Source organism: Pectinophora gossypiella, unplaced genomic scaffold (assembly GCF_024362695.1).
Source record: "Pectinophora gossypiella unplaced genomic scaffold, ilPecGoss1.1 Pgos_58, whole genome shotgun sequence".
In the NCBI taxonomy this organism is placed as follows: Eukaryota; Metazoa; Arthropoda; class Insecta; order Lepidoptera; family Gelechiidae; genus Pectinophora; species Pectinophora gossypiella.
In genome coordinates this window covers 120763-141798 of record NW_026063268.1, presented here as the reverse complement: position 1 = coordinate 141798, position 21036 = coordinate 120763, and the positions used below count along the sequence as shown (strand labels likewise).

At 41.5% G+C, this 21036-nt stretch overlaps 1 protein-coding gene across 3 annotated transcripts in view; it reads right to left on the bottom strand.

The window, feature by feature from the left end:
- The window catches only part of LOC126381506 (Krueppel-like factor 8), a 37014-nt gene extending 16568 nt beyond the window's left edge, over window positions 1–20446 (bottom strand). For 2 of the 3 annotated variants that reach the window (XM_050030992.1, XM_050030994.1), the window contains exons 1-4: window positions 20007–20446; window positions 18463–18650; window positions 11656–11712; window positions 3365–3446 (exon numbers count right to left, since the gene is read on the bottom strand). In XM_050030992.1, coding sequence (XP_049886949.1) covers window positions 3365–3446; window positions 11656–11712; window positions 18463–18489 — 166 coding nt within the window. In that variant the 5' untranslated portion in view covers window positions 18490–18650; window positions 20007–20446. Of the gene's footprint in view, window positions 1–3364; window positions 3447–11655; window positions 11713–17441; window positions 17498–18462; window positions 18651–20006 lie in introns of all 3 variants that reach the window. The other variant, XM_050030993.1, reaches the window with a different exon arrangement.
- Between the last annotated feature and the right edge of the window lie 590 nt (window positions 20447–21036).

Here is a 21036-nt window from a genome sequence, read left to right as displayed (position 1 = left end):
TTTGTCTGGCGACATGCGACTTGCATTTTTAGATAGATATTATTATTTGCCAATAATGTAGAGGATAAAAACTTAGGAAACGTTTATGGAGAAAGGAATTTGGATAGGATGAAGTAGTGTCAGTAGTGTGTGTGTGTGTGTGTGTGTGTGTGTGTGTGTGTTGTGTTGTGTGCCGGCTATACAGGTTGTGAGAAGCTGCAGTAGTTTTAGGCGGATGAGACGTTCGTTATGTAAAAATTGACGATTCAAAGTGTAACTATGTTACCTACTGAATAAAGATATTTTTGAATTGGAATAAAAATTGTGTGTGTGTGTTGTGTTGTGTGTGTTTAGTGAATAGTTTACTGGGACGGGCTAACCTATAAAATGCTACTTAGGTTCTATGACGTTCTTGTGACGTAGCGAGTTGGCGCCGCTACTTCAAAAGCGCACCCCTGATGCCGGGCAGCAGCGGTATCAGTACTGGTTGGAGGCCGAGGAAATGGATTCTGGTAGGGCTCTAGCTAGAACATCACCGATTGAGAAATTGGTCGGTGTACTGCGGAACGGAAGGCGATTGGGGCAACCACCGTTCTACACGCCCTATCTATGGAGTAATGGCGATTACTCCACCGATAAGAGCGCAGCTCTTAAATAAAGAGAGTGAAAAGTATTGTTGTATCGATACATTTTCATCTGTGTGTTGCCATCACTAAAATCTCGGTCAGATATCTAAAACGGGCGTGCTACATGTTAATGGAACTAGGGGAACCGACCGGCGAACAAACTTTATATATAGTTACAACTAGGTAACATGCTCCACCAACTCTCTAATGTTACTGTTGTGCAGTACTAGCACCCAAAGAGACACAACCGTACTAAAAATAATATAAATTGGAAAATCTGTCTGTTTCTTCGTCTTTCATGGCAAAACGGACGGCCGGTCGGTCCAGTAGTTGAGTAAGTAGTAACCGGGACCATCGGCTTTACGTGCCTTCCGAAGCACGGATCATCTTACTTTTTGGACAATCAGGTGATTAGCCTGTAATTTCCTAACCAAACTAGGGATCACAAAGTGATTTTTGTGATATGTCCCCACCGGGATTCGAACCCGGGACCTCCGGATCGTGAGATCAACGACGGAGGCCGTTTGTCCAGTGCTGCGAGAAGCTGCGAACCTATGTATCACAGGAGCACAGTAATTTATAAATAAATAATATACATAACATAACCAGCCTATATACGTCCCACTGCTGGGCACAGGCCTCCCCTCAATCAACCAAATAAATAATATATATAAACTTTATACAAACGCATCACCTGGTACGTTGCGCGAGCGCATCAGATGCGCCTCTCTAATCGTGATGAAGGTCAGAACACCTAGAATGTACGATCTACTTTAGTTCCGTCTGACAGTGTGGTCTTTTTGGAATATTTCATTTATTCGATTAGAAGGTCGCGAAATGTCAACTATGCTGTTCATGCTTCGTAATATTAATGAACATTACGAAAGGTTTATGCTTAAATCTAAATATATATAAAAGGAGAAACTGACTGACTCACTGACTGACATATCAACGCACAGCCTAAACGGCTAAACGTAGGCACTTGAAATTTGGAAGGGACGTAGCTTAGGTCCCGTAGAGGTGCACTAAGAAAGGAATTCCCGAAATTCTCACGGGAACGGGAATTAGCGGGAAAATCCTTTTGTATGAAAAATCTAAACCACTTAATGTGTAATGTCCTAACCAAACTAAGGATCACAAAGTGAATTTTGTGATATATGTCCTCACCGGGATTCGAACCCGGGGCCTCCGGATCGTGAGTCCAACGCTCAACCACTGGACCACAGAGGCCGTTGTAGGGTCATGGTCAACAGGGTCCATGTTATAGTTCATATGCCTATGTAACACCCCATTATACTACATGGAATGCAATAAATAATTGAGAATTGAATTGAGAATTGAGGGTTGAGCATACCTGGTTTTAATACCATGCCACACTTCCTGGTGCAATAAATATAGATGTCCGGCAGATGGGATCCGTGAGCGCGACCTTGCTGACTGCATTAGAGAGGCGTGTCTGTGCTGATTATGTTGCTTTGCCTAACTTGGCTTGGCCGCATAGAATAAGGAATAATACCACGTTAAGCCGTTGGTCCCGGCTGCATTAGCAGTCGTTAATAACCACCAATCCGCACTGGGCCCGCGTGGTGGTTCAAGGCCCGATCTCCCTATCCATCCATAGGAAAGGCCCGTGCCCCAGCAGTGGGGACGTTAATGGGCTGGTGATGATGATGATGACCACGTGTAGAACGGCATTGGTAGCCCAGGTGGTAGAACGCTTGCCTCTCACTTTGATGTCGCAGGTTCGAATCCAGCACAGGCCCAAACCAATGATTGTCGAATTTGTTTGAATCATAAATGATTTTCACGTGCTCAGCGGTGAAGGACAACGTCGGGAACCCACATTCCCGAGAAACGCAATTTCGGAGGTATGTGACCTAACCTGTATCGGGTAAGTTTTCCCTTCGCGGGTTGGAACGTCAGACAGGCAGTCGCTTCTGCGCGTCAGGGATGTTCGCTGAGGCGCGAGTCGACTGCTTCTACAGCACAATGCATAAACGATGCACATCACTGACTCGTAGGATCCGCGCCAGCCCCAACAGTATCCTGAGCATGATTGTAAGAAGGCTGGACTATCCGTACATGACTCATTGCTCCATAAGTCACTTGTACAGGAGCAGTAAATAAATGTTTTATTTTTATTGTGTACTAGCTTTTGCCCGCGACTTCGTCCGCGTGACGTGTTATCTTTGTGTGTGTGGGAGTGCATATCAAATTTCAAGCATCTAACTTATGCAGTTTAGATTTTTTAATACAAATGTTTCTTCCCGTTAACTCCCGTTTCCGTGGGAATTTTGGAATATCCTGTTGCAACTAAGCTTTAAGTTAACTAAGGTACCTGCATGCCAAATTTCTAACTTAAGCGGTTTAGATTTTTCTTACAAAAGGATTTTCCCGCTATTTCCCGTTCCCGTGGGAATTCCGGGAATTCCTTTCTTAGTGCACCTCTACGGTACCTAAGCTACGTCCCTTCCAAATTTCAAGTGCGTACGTTTAGCCGTTTAGACTGTGCGTTGATATGTCAGTCAGTCAGTTTCTCTTTTTATATATTTAGAAGAAGATGTGTGTGTATTGTGTATCTATGTAATACGAATATTATTGAGTAAGAAATCATTGTTACTAACATCCTGGGTCCAAGTTACCCTTTTTTTTTTAACCCGGAACTGTCAAATCTTCAGGTTAGGTTAGAGGACCCTGAGCAAAACGGGATGATGATGGAGATGATGATAATTTAAATAGATAGATAAATATGTCCTTACCACCGCGATGCCGCCTTCTCGGAGTAGACGGTCGCTTCACGCTGAGGTCTACAGGCTCCAGCTGAACCGGGTGCTCGCACGCCTGCAACAAACAATTATAAGTACGGTCACGAGCATTAATATGTATACACTTTGGTACCGTGTCACATTAACTTTTTTGACAAATTGAACTGTAAGTCGCACTAAATGTCAAATATGTTAGTGCGACAGAGCCCTAAAGCAAAAAAAATCAAAAAAAAATTCAAAAATATTTATTTTTCAAAATTGGCTTACAAAGTTAGCGCTTTTTGAACGTCAAAAAATTAAATTACATATTATGTAACTAGCTGTAATACTACTACCACATCGGAATCTGTAACGCTGAGGGAAAGACGTGGCCAGAAAACCTCCCAGCACAGGGCCCTAGTCCTACTGTTTCATGTTTTCCTTTCTTTTCTTTTTTTTTTAAATCCAGTTTGTATTACATTATATTGCTCATAACTGTGCACACAATGGCCCCGATTCCTGCAGACACCTCCTAATTTTACTTCGAGTTATACCTGTCATTTTCTTATTCGCCAAAAAGGAAAGGGACGGACGATTGACAGCTCTTAATTTTAGGAAGAATGAGTACTTAAATGAATGAATAACCCGGACGAATCACAGAGGTATCTCGCTAGTATGCAAACCGTTTGACGTGTGCTGTCAACATGATTCTGGCGGGTTGTTGGCCAATAGAAAATTTTTAGACGGTTGTTTTAGATTTGTGCTTAACATTGACGTGTGTTCCATAAATATTATGCTTGTTCGTTACGATGTCACTAACAGGCTGTATATAAATTCATGATTTAATATTCTTTATTATGTTTTTTTCTTTATTTTATTCTTTATTTTAGATTCTTTAAATTATTTTCAATTCTATACTTTAATGATGGAAAATTCCACTTGATATTAACTCAGAATAATGGTCTGAATCATCCCACTCAGTATTCGTTACGGTGTCACTAACACCCATACCCACTTGTATGGCTACCGTATGTACTTGTAAGGGTTGTTAGTGACATCGTAACGAATACTGAGAGGGATGATTATTAATAATTTAAGTGGAGTTTCTTGTCGGAAAATTAATAGAAACTTAAGTGGTTTTATTTCATACTTTTGCAACGGAAAATTCCATTTGATATTACCTCAGAATCATGGTCTGAATCATCCCTCAAAGTTTTCGTTACGATGTCACTAACATATAGGTATCCTGTATACCTATATAACCATGCCACATAATGTCTAAACAGTGACCTGAACTTACGTAAGAAAGTTTAAAACAATTTAATGTAACTAGTGAATCTTCGTGAGGCATACCCGTGTGTGCTTGCAATATTATAAGAAAGGGTACATCCCTATGCGTAATAGTAGCGTTTTTATTCTTCATCACCTGCTTAGCATTATCCCGTTTCTCACAGGGTCCGCTAACCTGTTAGGGTCTGGGGTGCAGTTCATAGAAAACGCCTAAGTATTTTAATGCACAAAAACGTTTATTGACCTTTTGTTTTTTATTATTTTCTTTTATTTTTTTTTATTGTGACTTATTGTAGATTTGCCGCAGATGGCATTAACTACTTGGCCGGACAAATGGGGAGCGCTGAAGGCTCTCACCCGGTACAACGTTTAAGACAACAGGCATGAGGGTGCCCAGTTGGGCGCGAACCTAGGCACAGGGCGTCGTCTGAGAGGAAAAATATTTGAAAGAATTAATCGACCCTAGTGGGTCGATAGCGATAAGCGCTGAATGAGGGACATCGTCGACCACGCCGGCGGGGTCGGTATCGGGGCTCTGAAGTGTTTGGTGTCGCGAGCTGATTGGCTGCCTCTATGGCTAGAGTAATCGGGTCGTCGGGATCGTATATTACGTCCTTCGGGCGCCGATACTTTTCAGTACCGTCCCTAAGCGGAATGTACTCGGAAGCCGCAACTACCAGAGGATTTGGGTGGTGCGGAGCAGAATCGAAAAAACGTTTGGAAGCTAATTTGAGCCATTGGGCACGTTTATTGACCGAACACAAAGAAAAGGTACAATGCAGTAGCGCGTGAGGCATCGCTCGAGGTTCGCCGCAGACTGGTTACATACAGTTAGCGAATATAGAAGGCACACATCAAAAAATTTATTCCTAACTAGCATCATCTCATAAAAAATATATAAGATTGCGGCTACCTCCCATATGAGGTAGGCGGAGACAAAGGATTTCCGACACACCGCTTTCACATCACATCCTACATAGGTACATGTTATAAAATTCAAATTCAAATGTATTTATTGCAAACAAAATAGAAAACTATAAGAGCGCGTCGCTAACAAACCTAACCTGAAGATTTGACAGGTCCGGTTTTTTTACAGAAGCGACTGCCTATCTAACCTTCCAACCCGCGAAAAACCAGCCCAATACAGGTTACATGAAATGGTCCTATTTCATGAAATAGCCAACTTAACTTGACCATATCGTTGAAACGTCAACGTTTTAATGATATTTCAATCAACGTTTGGCCATATCGTTAATGCAGGCGGTGTCCATGCTATGTGGTGTAATAATAAAGCGAATAGTCGATTAATTTCTTAGGTTCAAAATTTACCTAATCGATATGGAAAATTGAACAATTACATCATACATTACAAGGTATTTAATAACTAGATGAACACATTCAATAGCAGACATCATGAAATGATCAATTCTAAGATCTGGCCACGACATATACACACTCTCGCCAGTTATGTTTAGTCACATAGGCTAAGGTTTATTGGCAAAATATAGTTTTTACATTGTTTTAAGTTTACGCGGTTATTATCATAATTAAAGCACATAATAACGAGCCTAATGTGGTGAAAAAACGCGAGGACACAGTGAGTGCGGTTTGTCGTAGTGAGTTTGGTGCGAGTTCAGATGGTTCCGAACATTCCGATATCAAAAACATAAACAAGCGGCAAAGAAAGAGGGTAGACAGATATATCTGCCCGTAGAAAAATATGGATCTACCTACTCCACTCCAATCTCATCAGTCATCCCGTGATCATGGCACTTGCAACAGTGTCGAAATATCGGGAGTCTCATATCCCCATTTAAACGCGGTAAGAACCCGTTATTATGTGCTTTAATTAAAATATAGTTTTTAATAAGAGGTACTGAAATTTTCCCTCGTTTACCGCTAACACTAAAACCACACCACTTGGCCGGTTGTGCAACCCGTGTCGTGATGCGAAGCCACGCCCGTGTACCCCACTATTTCACAGTCGCCCTGTCAAATACTGAGCCGTACCCAGCACAGTGAGAAGAAAAAACTTAACAACGCCATCTATCGTGTTTATGGGGAATGCCGATTGGAAAGTCATTACAATACCGACAATACATGTCTGTACTGTCGGTATTGTAATGACTGTTTTAAGACAGTCGTTAAACAAAAACTTTACAAAAAAGGTTATTATATATTTAGAAGGTATGAATGCATGGGATTAACTGTCTGAGAACTGATATTACGCAGCTAAATTACTCAATTGTATACCAATATTTTATGTTTTTTTTTTTTTAAAGAACGTCTAGGGCCCTGTGCCGAGGTTTTTCTTGCAGCTTCTTTTCCCCGGCTATACAGGTTGTGAGAAGCTGCAGTAGTTTTAGGCGGACGAGACGTTCGTTATGAAAAAATTGACGATTCAAAGTGTAACTATGTTACCTACTGAATAAAGATATTTTTGAATTTGAATTTGACAATTTCCCCATCGGGAATCGAACCCGGACCTCCAGATCGTGAGCCCAACGCTCTAACCACTAGACCACGGAGGCTGTTTCTTTATTCTATAGCGGTCATTAGTGTGAAATAGTATAGTACAGTCGTGAGCAATATCATGTACCCACTTTAGGACTCTGTCGCACTATCATATTTGACATTCAATGAGACTTACGGTTTAATTTGTCAAAAAAGTTAATGTGACATGGTACCAAAGTGTATACATATTAATGCTCGTGACCGTACATAGCACGGCTATAGGCGCGGCCAGTGTCGTAACCGAGGCATCTGTGAGAGGAATGCTGCTTACATCTTCAGGATACGCCCAGTACCTTAACTACTATACACGGTGTTAGTTAGTGAGATCGTAACGAAAACTTTGAGGGATGATTCAGACCACTGTTTTGAGTAGTTATCAAGTGGAATATTCAGTCGCAAAAGTATAGAATTAAAAAAAAATAAAAAAAAAAATATTATATCGTAAATTTTGCGACGGAGAATTCAACTTGACATTAACTTAGAATCATGGTCTGAATCATCATTAGTCTACTTCTATCGTGTGGGTTGTGAGGTGGATTACCAACCCCATCAACCCTGGCCCCAATTAATTATTATTAATGATAATCTTACTAATATTATAAATGTGAAACTCAGTTTGGATGTTTGTTACTCTTTCACGCAAAAACTATTGAATGGATTTTAATGAAACTTTACAATAATGTAGCTTATACATCAGAATAACACACAGGCTATAACAATAAAAAAAGAGATAATATTACCGCGGAAACCGAAATCCACGCGGACGAAGTCACGGGCGGCCGCTAGTATTTCAATAAAGATAACATACAGACATACACATACAGATAGTGTAATAAATCCTTTAACAAAAATAATTAACAGTTTAAACACAATCTTCTTCTTCTATCGTGTGGGTTGTGAGGTGATTACTAACCCTGTCAACCCTGGTATCACGGTTACTATTGAGCCGCCAAAGGCCCCTGACATGACTCATGTAACGACTACGTACTTACATCAGTAATAACCGGGTCCAACGGCTTAACGTGCCTTCCGAAGCACGGATCATCTTACTTTTTGGACAATCAGGTGATCAGCCTGTAATGTCCTAACCAGACTAGGGATCGCAAAGTGATTTTTGTGATTTGTCCCCACCGGGAATCGAACCCGAGACCTCCGGGATCGCGAGCACATCGCTCAACCACTGGACCACAGAGACCGTCCACACAATCATAATTGGTTAGTCTGTTAAGCAACATGTAACCAGACATGACAAACGATATTTGAACATTTCGAAAGTGTTACAGATTATGCCATTAGACCATTAGGGGCATAATTTAATTTTATCGATAACTGATTGTACCACGTCAGGGGCCTTGGGCGGCTCAATAATAAATCTGACACCAGTGTTGATGAGGTTAGTATTTCACCTCACAACCCACACGATAGAAAAAGAATTGATTCATTGAGTCATGGTCTGAATCATCCCTCTAACCTTTTTTTTTTTTTTTTTTTTTTACGAGGAGAAATCCGTCATGGATACCCAGCCGCCCGGGGAAAGCGACTGGGTTATGTGAGACTCCTACTCACTAAAACTCCTCGGTGTTCCACTCCGTTCGCCGATTGGCGGGTGTCCGGGGACGTTGGCACACTCTTCCGTGCACCCGTCGGCGCCGTCCGATTCGGACTCTCCCTGGGTTCAGGATGGGAGGAGCAGTCCATCCTGATCTCCGATATTATGTGATCTGCCGGGAACACACGGCAGATCACAGCCTCCACAGCCCTTGATGGATTGAGCGACGGGATTTCCCCGCTCCCGTCGCCCAAGGGCTAACCGGGCAAGAGTTGGCGAGCAAATACCCCCCTTCTCCGCCCAGTTCTTCTGCGTCGGATAGGAGCAGAGAGGGGGTCGTCCTCTCTTGTCCGCTCCGCTGCCTCCTTCTGCGCCACCACGTCCTCGCAGAAGGAGACCATCGCGTCCCAGGCTCTCTTGCTGCCAACCATGGCCATGACCACAGCTGGCAGCGAGAGGTCGCCTCCAACCTCTGTGACAAGCGCTGCTCGTTGTTGCGCCCACGCTGGACAGACCCCCAGCGTGTGGTCGGCTGTGTCGTCACTGCAGGCGCAGTGGTGACATACTGCCAAGGGCTCCCTGCCGGCTATCATCCCTCTAACCTAACCTAACCTAACCTAATCTACATAAATAAAATAAAGTAAATAGAAGGGAAAAAAAAAAAAAAATAATATTTGCATAAAAAAAAACAAACAAACAACAAAAAAAAATTTAAGAAAATACAAAAAAAAAACGAGCATAGTATTAAGGAATAGATTTAGGAGCAATTAATTAAGTAAACTAACAAAATTAGGTATTGTAAACTAACAAAAGTGCGGACCATTGTGTCTGCAGACTGTAGAGCAGAGGGGGTTTTAGTGGGCGCGAGACCCACATAACCCAGTCGTTCGAGCGACTGGGTATGCATAAGGCATCTACCCCTCTATAAAAAAAAAACCTAATCTACAAGATCCTACTGCTGGGCAAAGGCCTCCCCTTCCTCTTTCCATTTTTCTTTTTACTCCAGCCAGTCCCTCGGGCAAGCGTCTGGTAAGGTTTGACAGAGAACAGATGGTAGAATCACTGGTTTAGCCCCTAAGTATTAAAATCAAGACACTAATGTGATCATGATATCTATGCTTTAACGCCACAGACATCTAACGTAGAACTGTGTTTCGTCACTAACTCGGTGAAAAAAACTATTACTAATTTGTAATGCAAGCGTCCAAGTCATCTCGAAAGATGACGTGACGTGACGAATTTTAATTTTTTTATTTTTTTATTTTCGGACGGAAAATTCCACTTGATATTAACCCAGAATCATGGTCTGAATCATCCCCCTCAGTATTCGTTACGATGTCACCAACTCCCTGTATGTCGTTACACACACACACACACACACACACACACACACACACACACACACACACACACAAGCATTTATAGATTTGATATTTTCTTTTTAAGAAATATTTTATGATTTAGTCTAACAATTTAAAAAAAAAAACTTTATTTTTTTATATTTTGTTATTTTTTCTTGACCATGACTTTTTGGGGGTGGAGGCCTGGAGTCCTAAAACACAGGGTATCCTAGTTTAGGCTCCAGCCTCTACAAATATTGTATTTTTGTATATATTTATGTATCCATGTGTTTTATTATTTGTTGAGGAAATAAAGATTTTACTTTACTTTACTTCACTTGACACAAGCAGTACCACCATAACCTCACTTTCTACATTGGGTAACTGACGTTAGATAAGTGACAAATCAATGGATCAATTAAATAGATCTCGTAGATCTTGAATAGATCCCCGTTCCATATTCAAATGCGCGTCAAATTGGACGGTAACGGTCGAATTCGAAACTCGAACAGCACAATGGTTTTGCAATGTCGTTAGGGTCGATTCACACTTGGGGAAGTGTAACATATATAAACTCACGCCTATTCCCCACCGGGGTGAGCAGAGACTATAGAATTCCATTCGCTTCGATCCTGACACACTTCTCTGGCTTCCTCAGCATTCATCAATCGTTCAGAGTAGATCGTACTGAACCTTTTCTAAGGACATCTCCAACTTGGTCACGTTCTTCTAGGTCCTCCTCTGCCAGCCCTACCTTCATTTTATATACTGCTTTCGACTCGATACATACATACATAAACCCACGCCTATTCCCCACCGGGGTAAGCAGAGACTAAGGAATTCCATTCGCTTCGATCCTGACATACTTCTCTGGCTTCCTCCGCATCCATCAATCGTTTCATACACGCACGCCGGTTCAGAGTAGATCGTACTGAATCTTTTCTATGGACATCTCCAATTCGTCCTTCTAGATCTTCCTTCATCTGCCAGCCCGCCATCTCTCTCTCTATTTAAGAGCTGCGCTCTTGTCGGTGGAGTAACCGCCATTCCTCTCTGCCCGCCCGCCATATCAAACCCTATCTCACATAGTGAACGAGTGCCCTCTACACCGGTTCCCAGGTGGCATAGCCGAGCTGCATTGTGTGACGGATGCGGCAGAGACTTGGCTAGGGGATGCACGTGCTTCGGAATGCACGTTAAGCCGTTGGTCCCGGTTACTACTTACTGATGTAAGTAAGTAGTCGTTACATGAGTCATGTCAGGTGCCTTTGGCGGCTCAGTAATAACCCTGACACCAGGGTTGATGAGGTTGGTAATCCACCTCACAACCCACACGATAGAAGAAGGGTAAATACACTCGACTGGATTACTCTGGGCGCCATCCCATTCGCGTCAGAAAGAGTACAGTCACGAGCAATATCATGTACCCACTTTGGAACCCTGTCGCACTATCATATTTGACATTTAATGAGACTTACGGTTTAATTTATTAAAAAAGTTAATGTTACATGGTTTCAAAGAGTATACATATACTCGTGACCGTACTGCGGGGCGGAAGGCAAGACGGAAATCACTGCCATTTATATTATAAAATTATAAAAAAAAGTTTGTACCTCCATATTAGTGGGCAGCACAGCGCCTAGCCGACGCCTCGCGCCCTCTCTATCCTCCTGCAACAAAAAAATATAGGTAATACAAAATTTAATTTTGGTTCTTAACTAGAAAGCTCGGTGAGGTGTGGGTACTTCGTTCATCTTGCGATGGATGTACCTCTGACTACCCCAATTGGGATATAGTCGTGTACAAATCCCAATTCAATAGGTAACATAGTTACACTTTGAATCGTCATTTTTTACATAACGAACGTGTCATCCGCCTAAAACTACTGCAGCTTCTCACAACCTGTACAACCGGGGAAAAGAAGCTGCAAGAAAAACCTCGGCACAGGGCCCTAGACGTTCTTAAAAGAAATAAAATATAAAAACATGAGTTTGAATCATAGATATCACGTGGTTTCCCGAATTTGTCCCTGGTAAATGATGGCCCCTAAGTATTACATGGGATTTAAGCATAGCTGGCGAGGAGTTCGAGGAGGGTTTTTTTTAGCTATTTTGGTGCTTTTTTTTGACGTGACTTATTGTAGATTTGCCGCAGGTGGCATTAACTACTTGGCGGGAAGAGTAGGTGCATATACTAGACTTTCTTTCTGACTACCCCAATTGGGATATAGTCGTGAGTTTGTGTTGTTTGTTTGTCTCAAAAGTGGCTGCAAGTTGTCGCCTGACTGCATGTCGCTCTGCCCGCCCCATTGGGACATTTAGGCATGTTAAATCCCGTTACTACGTTCAGTGAAAGTAAGTGCAATAGTTCCCACGATACGCTTTAGTGGCGATGGTTTGCGTCCTTGCTTCTGCTTACTGTTCGATATATTATAGTTGTTCATCATCACCATCAGCCCATTAACGTCCCCACTGCTGGGGCACGGGCCTTCCCTATGGATGGATAGGGAGATCGGGCCTTAAACCATCACGCGGGCCCAGTGCAGATTGATGGTTATTAACGACTGCTAATGCAGCCGGGACCAACGGCTTAACGTGCCTCCCGAAGCACGGAGGAGTTCGAGATGAAATATTTTTTTGTGGTCACCTATCCTACGACCGGCGTTTGCGAAAGTTGCTTAACTTCAACAATCGCAGACCGAGCGCGTTAACCGCTGCGCCACCGAGCTCCTCTATATAGTTGTTTATATTTGCTGTTAAAATCGGCATAAAACATAACATAAGGGGTAGGCAGAGGTCGTGGACCATACATAGTCATGTCATCAAGCATTATCCAGTTTTTCACATGGTCTGCTTACCTAACCTGACGATTTCACAGGTCCGGTTTTTTACAGAAGCCTGTCTGACCTTCCAACCAAGGAAAACCAAGCCCAATACAGGTTAGGTCACATACCTCCGAAACCATTTTTCCGGAATGTGGGTTTCCTCACGATGTTTTCCTTCACCGCTGAGCACGTGATATTGAATTCAGTCGATTACATAAGATCACTAAATCTTTTAAGGGGCAATGTATACGTTTTTACAATAAGATTCCTTGACATTCAGAATTTGCCTTTCAACTGTTTTAAGACAGTAGTTAAACAGAAACTTTACAAAAAAGGTTATTATAAAGTTAGTGATTATTTAGAAGATATGAATGCATGGGATTAACTGTCTAAGAACTGATATTAGGCAGATAAATTACTCAATTGTATAACAACATTTTATGTTTATTTTTATTTTTTTAAAGAACGTCTAGAACGTCGAACGAAGAACGTCGTCTGTGCCGAGGTTTTTCTTGCAGCTTCTTTTCCCCGGCTGTACAGGTTGTGAGAAGCTGCAGTAGTTTTAGGCGGATGAGACGTTCGTTATGTAAAAATTGACGATCAAAGTGTGACTATGTTACCTAATGAATGAAGGATATTTTTGAATTTTGAATTGGAAACAAATTCAACAAGCATTTGTTTAGGCCTGTGTTGGTTCGAACCCGCGACGTCAAAGCAAGAGGCGTTCTACCAACACGGCTCACATAAACAAAACTATAGATAAACGTGCGAATTTCAAGCACGCAACTGGCGGTGTCCGTCTAGTGAAAGCAAAGGCTAGGTTCTCACGCTACAGATACTGCGGTGGTGACGGTCCTCGCACCGAGATATATGGCCGATGACCATCAAACGAGGCTCCCTCCAATATACTCATTGGCGTATTTCGTAAAGATAAACATACCGCTATGGTAGGGTTGCCATCCGTCCGGGTTTCCCCGGATTTGTCCTAGTTTAGAGGGCATCCGGGGAAGGTTCTATTAGACATAATTAAATAGAAGTGACTATTTTCATATTTTTTTTTTATGTGAAAAGCCGGACCTGTCAAATCATCAGGTTAGATAAGCGGACCATGATGATGATGATGATGATTAATGGGAGATGATGATGAACGTAGCCCAATAATCGACTGTATATCGATTAATAATCGATTATATTCGAAGCCCCCAAATAGTATCGATAGTATCGATATTGGAAATTCTACAATTACATCGCTTCTTCTTCTTATCGTGTGCGTTGTAAGGGGGAATACCAGCCTCATCAACCCTGGTGTCAGGGTTATGATTGAGCCGCCAAAGGCCCCTGACATGGCTCATGTAACGATTACTCACATCGATTTTAAATATTTATATTCTATGCTGTTCTGGGAGCATATAAAAAACATAGAACACGTTCAGCTGCTTCTCTTCCCGGGCATGTCGTAAAAACCGACAGAGGGTTTGTGTCCTCTAACATGATGGACTAATGTTATGGGCGATAGGCTGATCCCTTATCGCCATAAGGTTCATCATATCCATCTTTGGACTTCGTATCAACAGTGGCTGCAAGTTGTCTTTGATTACTTGTGGCTCTGCCCACCCCATTAGGGATTACGGGCGTGAGTTTATGTATGTATGTATGTATTTTAAATTTTTCTACAATATCATTTTTTAATTGATATTCGTGTAACTTACTGCAGACGGAGCGACCTCGCCTGCCGCATCACGATCTTTACTGTCTCGATGGACTAGATTGCACACACGATAGACTCAACCTCAGTAGTTCAGTCGTTGAGCGTTGGGCTCAAGGCTATGGGGATGATGAAATTATTATATTTTTTATTTTATTTTCGATTGTAAATACGAATTTTACCTAAAAGTTTTCGGGACTAATTGATGTTTTTTCTCATTATGTATCTGATATTAGGCAGCTAAATTTCTCAATTGTATAAAAATATTTTATGATTATTTTTTTAAAAGAACGTCTGGGCCCTGTACCGAGCTTTTTCTTGCAGCTTCTTTTCCCTGGCTATACGGTCACGAGCATTAATATATACTTTGGTACCATGTCACATTAACTTTTTTGACAAATTGAACTGTAAGTCTCAGTAAATGTCAAATATGTTAGTGCGACAGAGTCCTAAAGTGGGTACATTATATTATTATTGTTCAAGACTGTATCAGTTACCTAATCATGAATTTAAAAATCATTGGTTTAGGTCGTGCTGGATTCGCTGGTTCGAATATGAATATTATGACCTGACAGACACACTAAACCATAAGAAAAAAACGCAACCAGTTTAGGTTTCTGTGTTTTGAGTTCAACATGATTCACGTCATAATGGCGGACCATCATTATGGCACGATTCATTCACTTGTCAAGGTTGATTAGCGGCGTAACATTATTATTTAACAGTTGAACTGTTAACACGAAACCAGTAAGTATAGAATCATCATCATCATCAGCCCATTAACGTCCCCACTGCTGGGGCACGGGCCTTCCCTATGGATGGATAGGGAGATCGGGCCTTAAACCACCACGCGGGCCCTGTGCGGATTGGTGGTTATTAACGACTGCTAATGCAGCCGGGACCAACGGCTTAACGTGCCTTCCGAAGCACGGAGGAGCTCGAGATGAAAACTTTTTTTTGTGGTCACCCATCCTATGACCGGCCGAGCGCGTTTACCGCTGCGCCACCGACCTCATCTATCTATTTATTTATTTACATTTCGCGACTTTACAGTGCAGAAGCGCCAATGCGCCGTGAAACTTTCAATATAAACAGTATAATAAAAAACATATGAAACTTAAGTTTAAACAATATAAAAACATATTTAATTTTCACACATCATTCATCTTCTCGCAGAACCTCAGACACTCGCGACACACATACGTCCACTCACTCACAAACAGAACACACTCTGGTGCTGATGCAAGGAGTGCATTAAGCATGTGCACGGCACGGAGGAGTGGCGAGTGTGTGCGCGCCACAGTGCGCGCCGCCGACATGGCCAGCAGCGGGTGGCTGCGCGGCCGCAGGTTGTGTGTGGGCACGTTGGGGACGTACAGTCTCACCAGCTGCGTCACCATCTCCGGGCAGTCCGAACCACCACGTAAATTTATTTACTCAGCCTGTATCCACCCACTGCTGGGTATAGGCCTCCTCTCTTTCACGCCATCCATTCCGGTCCTGTGCAAGTCTCATCCGTTGCTTTCCGGCATACCTCTCAATGTCACCCGACTGGGCTGGTGGTCTGCCTCGATATCGCATACCACCCCTTGGCCACCATTCAGTGACAGCCTTAGTCCATTGTAGGTAAGATGATCCGTGCTTCGGAAGGCACGTTAAGCCGTTGGTCCCGGTTATTACTTGCTGATGTAAGTACGTAGTCGTTACATGAGCCATGTCAGGGGCCTATGGCGGCTCAGTAATTACCCTGACACCAGGGTTGATGAGGCTGGTAATTCACCTCACAATCCACACGATAGAAGAAGAAGACCATCCCTTGGCCACCATTCAGTGACAGCCTTAGTCCATTGTCTTCCCGTCTTGCCAAGTGTCCTGCCCATCTCCACTTAAGCCTAGCGATTCGTATACCTACATCTTCGACTTTAGTGCGTTGCCGAATTTCGACGCGTTGCGTGATGAAGGCAATAAAATACTTAATGAACCTTAATGGTTAATTAGTTATTAGTTGGTATTTCAAATGGTACTTGAACTCAACACTGGGTCAAGAATTCAAAACAATATCAAGGATATTACCAGCGGCCTCTGTGGTCCAGTGGTTGAGCGTTAGGCTCACGATCCGGAGGTCCCGGGTTCGAATCCCGGTGGGGACGGATCGTGAGCCCAACGCTGAACCACTGGACCGCGGAGGCCGTTAAAAACACTTAGAAGCGGCAAACATTTAGAAGTTACGATAAAAGTAGATTACGCTGTTGTCGGTGCAGCGTTTTCCATGCTACTTTTTTAGGGAAAAATAGAGCATTGGTTTCCCTCTTGCCTTCCGCCCCGCAGTACTCTGTCTGACGCCAGTGGGATGGCGCCCAGAGTAGTCTATTACAAAGCCCTACTAGGACTCCTGTCCTCCGCCTCTGAATAGTACTGACAGTTACTGCTGCCCTCTGTCAGGTTCCAGGTTACAGTCCCTGTGACTCGCCCCTTTCGTCCTGCATTGCCGTACCGATGGCTCCCATCTTCGCCTACGCAACCGTTGAGGTCTTCACCCCTATTCCTGGGCAAGGGTTCTTCGTTATACCCCGTAGGTCCCTATTCGAACTCAGCCATCATCACACTCCGGCCTACTGAAGTAAGAGGCCTCCCCCCGCAGCAAGGACGCGCCGAACAGGAATTGCCCCAGTGGAGGGCAGAGAAGATGACTCTGTCCCCCCTGGGGCCGGGTTAATGGTCTTGTATAGAACCATGACCAAAGGCCAAAGTGGCCAAAGTGTTAATTCGTTCATTCGTCTGACTATTGGCTTTCTAAGGCCTACTAATTGACTAGTCGACTAAAAAGATCTAGGAAAAAAAATAGGTATACAATAAAAAAAAAAACTTACCATGTAAACCATTAAGTACTCTTCGAGCGATATGCATTCAGAGCTGGTTTATGTAACTGTAAAGAAAAAAAAAAGTATCTAACTTTTCTGGTGTTCATTTTTACTTTATTTTGTTGTTAACAAATTACAAACATGCTTTGCATTGCTTCTATGCTGTTCTGGGAGCATATAAAAAACATAGAACACGTTCAGCTGCTTCTCTTCCCGGGCATGTCGTAAAAACCGACAGAGGGATTGTGTCCTCTAACATGATGGACTAATGTTATGGGCGATAGGCTGATCCCTTATCACCATAAGGTTCATCATATCCATCTTTGGACTTCGTATCAACAGTGGCTGCAAGTTGTCTTTGATTACTTGTGGCTCTGCCCACCCCATTAGGGATTACGGGCGTGAGTTTATGTATGTATGTATGTATGTAACAAATTACTAAATACTACAGCCCATCCTACATATACTGGCCAGGCCGCTCATGGATGAGCACACACAACTAAGACTAAAAAGGAGGCTGCCGCAGGATCTAGCCAACTAAGGCCCAAAATAGGAAGCGACACTGGTCGCTTACCTATAATGATACCTATACACCACAAGAAGTGCTTATTATCCAAGGGTGATAGATTGCGCGCAAAAAAGGGACAAAAAAAAAAAAAAAGTGATGCCGGAGTCGCTCCAATGAGTTATTTATTTGTAGCCTTTTTTCAGATATAGAAGTTACATTTTAAAGTTTTTCCTTAATCTACGATCTACAATAACTAATCTGTGTGCCATCGGGCAAAAGCCTGTCCCGTTTCTCTCCATTATTTTTTGTTATCTACGAATCTGGTCCAGGTCTTAAGTGTTTCCAGCCATTGACATTATTTCGTCGGCCCACCTTTTAAATTGCCTACCCATATTTCTCTTATGGCCGCTAGGGTACCATAGTGTAACTTTGCTTCATTTATAGAGTTGATAATTTATTGAATAAGTTATTAGTTTATCTTAATTTGTTTTAGTGTGTAAATAAATAAAAAAAAATACTTACAAAAAGTCCGAAATCAGTTGAACACATTATGGTAGTTTTTTTTTTTTAATAAATCACTTATTTAAAACTAATACTGGCCTAAAAATACTATTTATGTAAGACTTTTTTATTTTTTATTAATGATTATCACATTATTAATGAAGATCTTTATTTTTGTGGCAGTCAAATTCGTTTTGTCATGGTTTTATCTGTAACAATAAAAATAAAAGTTAATAAACATAGTAATAATTACTATATTGTAATGTACAATAAAAAAAAATGTTTATTTCTCCACTAAAGGAATTCCCACCCTACATTCCTTAAAAAAAATAAGTGTAGATGGCGTTGTAAACATTTTCCTTCATTTAACATTCTAATTTCATGGATAACAGATATATGCACCTGTTATCTTTGTTTTTGGGTTTAAATGATGAAACTTTTTATTACACCCAGCCACTACACATCTTCCACCCATTATTGTAATCTATGTGTAATTTATGAAGTGTTATAAACAAAATAAAATAAATATTATACTGATCAAAATAAAGACAAGCAATATAGGTAGTAGGTAGAGAGAGATTGGAAGCGTTTGAGATGTGGTGTTGGCGAAGGATGGAGGGTATAAGCTGGACTGAAATGGTGTCAAATGAAAAAGTGCTGGAAAGAGTTGAAGAAAAGAGAACCATATTGAAGACTATAGAGAACCGGAGAGGAAATATGATTGGCCACCTGATACGACACGATTCATTTATAACAAACATTATAGAAGGAAAACTTGAAGGGAAGAGAGGAAGGGGTAGACCTAGGATAACATTTATGAAACAAATAAAAGAGAAGGTGCAGGTCGTGTCGTATCGGGAGGTGAAGGTTTTGGCGGGAAGAAGAGAGGAATGGCGGTTACTCCACCGACAAGAGCGCAGCTCTTAAATAGAGAGAGAGAATATAGGTAATTATATACAATATAGGAAATTATATACATAATCTGATGCATTATATTATATTTACATTATATAAGGGGTGACCGTATGTAGTCGTTACATGAGCCATATCAGGGGCCTTTAGCGGCTCAGTAATAACCCCGACACCAGAGTTGATGAGGTTGGTATTCCACCTCACAACCCACACGATAAGTAGTGCGAAAATATCCTTACTGTCTTCACTCCCAGCCGGGCAGAGATATTATAACTTCTTTTCTTTCAATAACTGTTTAAGGATTGATTACTAAAACCAATCCATTGAAACAATTTGTACAAAGTAAATGAGCAATTAAGTTATAATTACAGAATTATCACACACAAAACCACAGGAAATTGCAAATTTTTTTTGCTAACACGGCTTCGATGGATATGGTTCATTTATAGCGTTTATTTACTCGACTGCACACTTTTTTCAAAGTACTATTTAGTTCCTATTAAGAAATTTGGCATTCTAAGTGCATAATAATAAGTGGACTTTTCCGGGATAAAAAGACTTATCGGAAAATATAAAGTCCCATGGCGAGAATGGTCGAAATAAATCACATTCAAACAACTATGTACAAAAAGCAGAAATTAAAATTGCAATACCTCTGGTTAGCTAACCGGATATCTCGCTCCAAATCGCGGATCCACTATTTTCACATTCAATTTCCGCAATTTTGACTCCCATTTTCGTTATTAATCACATTTTTAATTATATAAATAAGTAAATACATAAAAACTAATGAAAAATCATCGAAAAAAGTTTCGAAACGTCACGTCACAATAATATTTTTCAATAACTGTCAAACTTCTATAACCCTACTAATTTGTAACAGGCATAATTTCCGAAAGAAGCACGTGCTACTTGTAACGTTTTAACTTGTCCGCTTAGCAATTAGAATGCCGCGAAAAAAGTTAGAAATTCATAATAGTTGACGTCCACGTAGTTTCGTATCGAATTTTTTTTTCAATCGATATTATCATACATTTTTTAATCGATTTTATGTTATTTTGTATGAATCCGCGGTGAGGCCGCTATCCGCGAGTAGCGGCCTTCTAATACTGTTGCCGTACGTTGGATAGTACTCGGCCGTTCGCTTGGGAGCCGGTTTACCATCGCAGTGCAGTGCAGATTACTTTTACAATGCCATAATAATTATGGGACAATTACGGATACAAAATCACGCGTAAATTTAGAGGACATTTGCGCTCGCTGATTATTGTAAACCAGTTCTTCGCATTTAACTTCATATAAAAATTTTATCTTACTACTCATATTAATTAGGCGATAGGTAGTTTTCAACAAATTTTATAACAATAATTTCTTGTGGGTAATTTACTTTCTTGAAACGTAATATAAAAATCCTATTACACTAGTCTGTGTACTAGACTCATGTGTGTGTACGCCAAAGTACGTGTGTAAAATCCTGTATAAGGATGTTTCAAAATAAAATTTATTGACAGGGTAAGCAGAGACTAACTGACTGACTGGTCCCAACACACTTGCTTCCTCCACATTCATCAATCGTTTCATACACGCATGCCGACTCAGTGTAGATCGTACTGAACCTTTTGTAAGGACATCTCCAATTTGGTCAATTTGGTAATCTTTAGATTTATCATGACTAGGTACGCT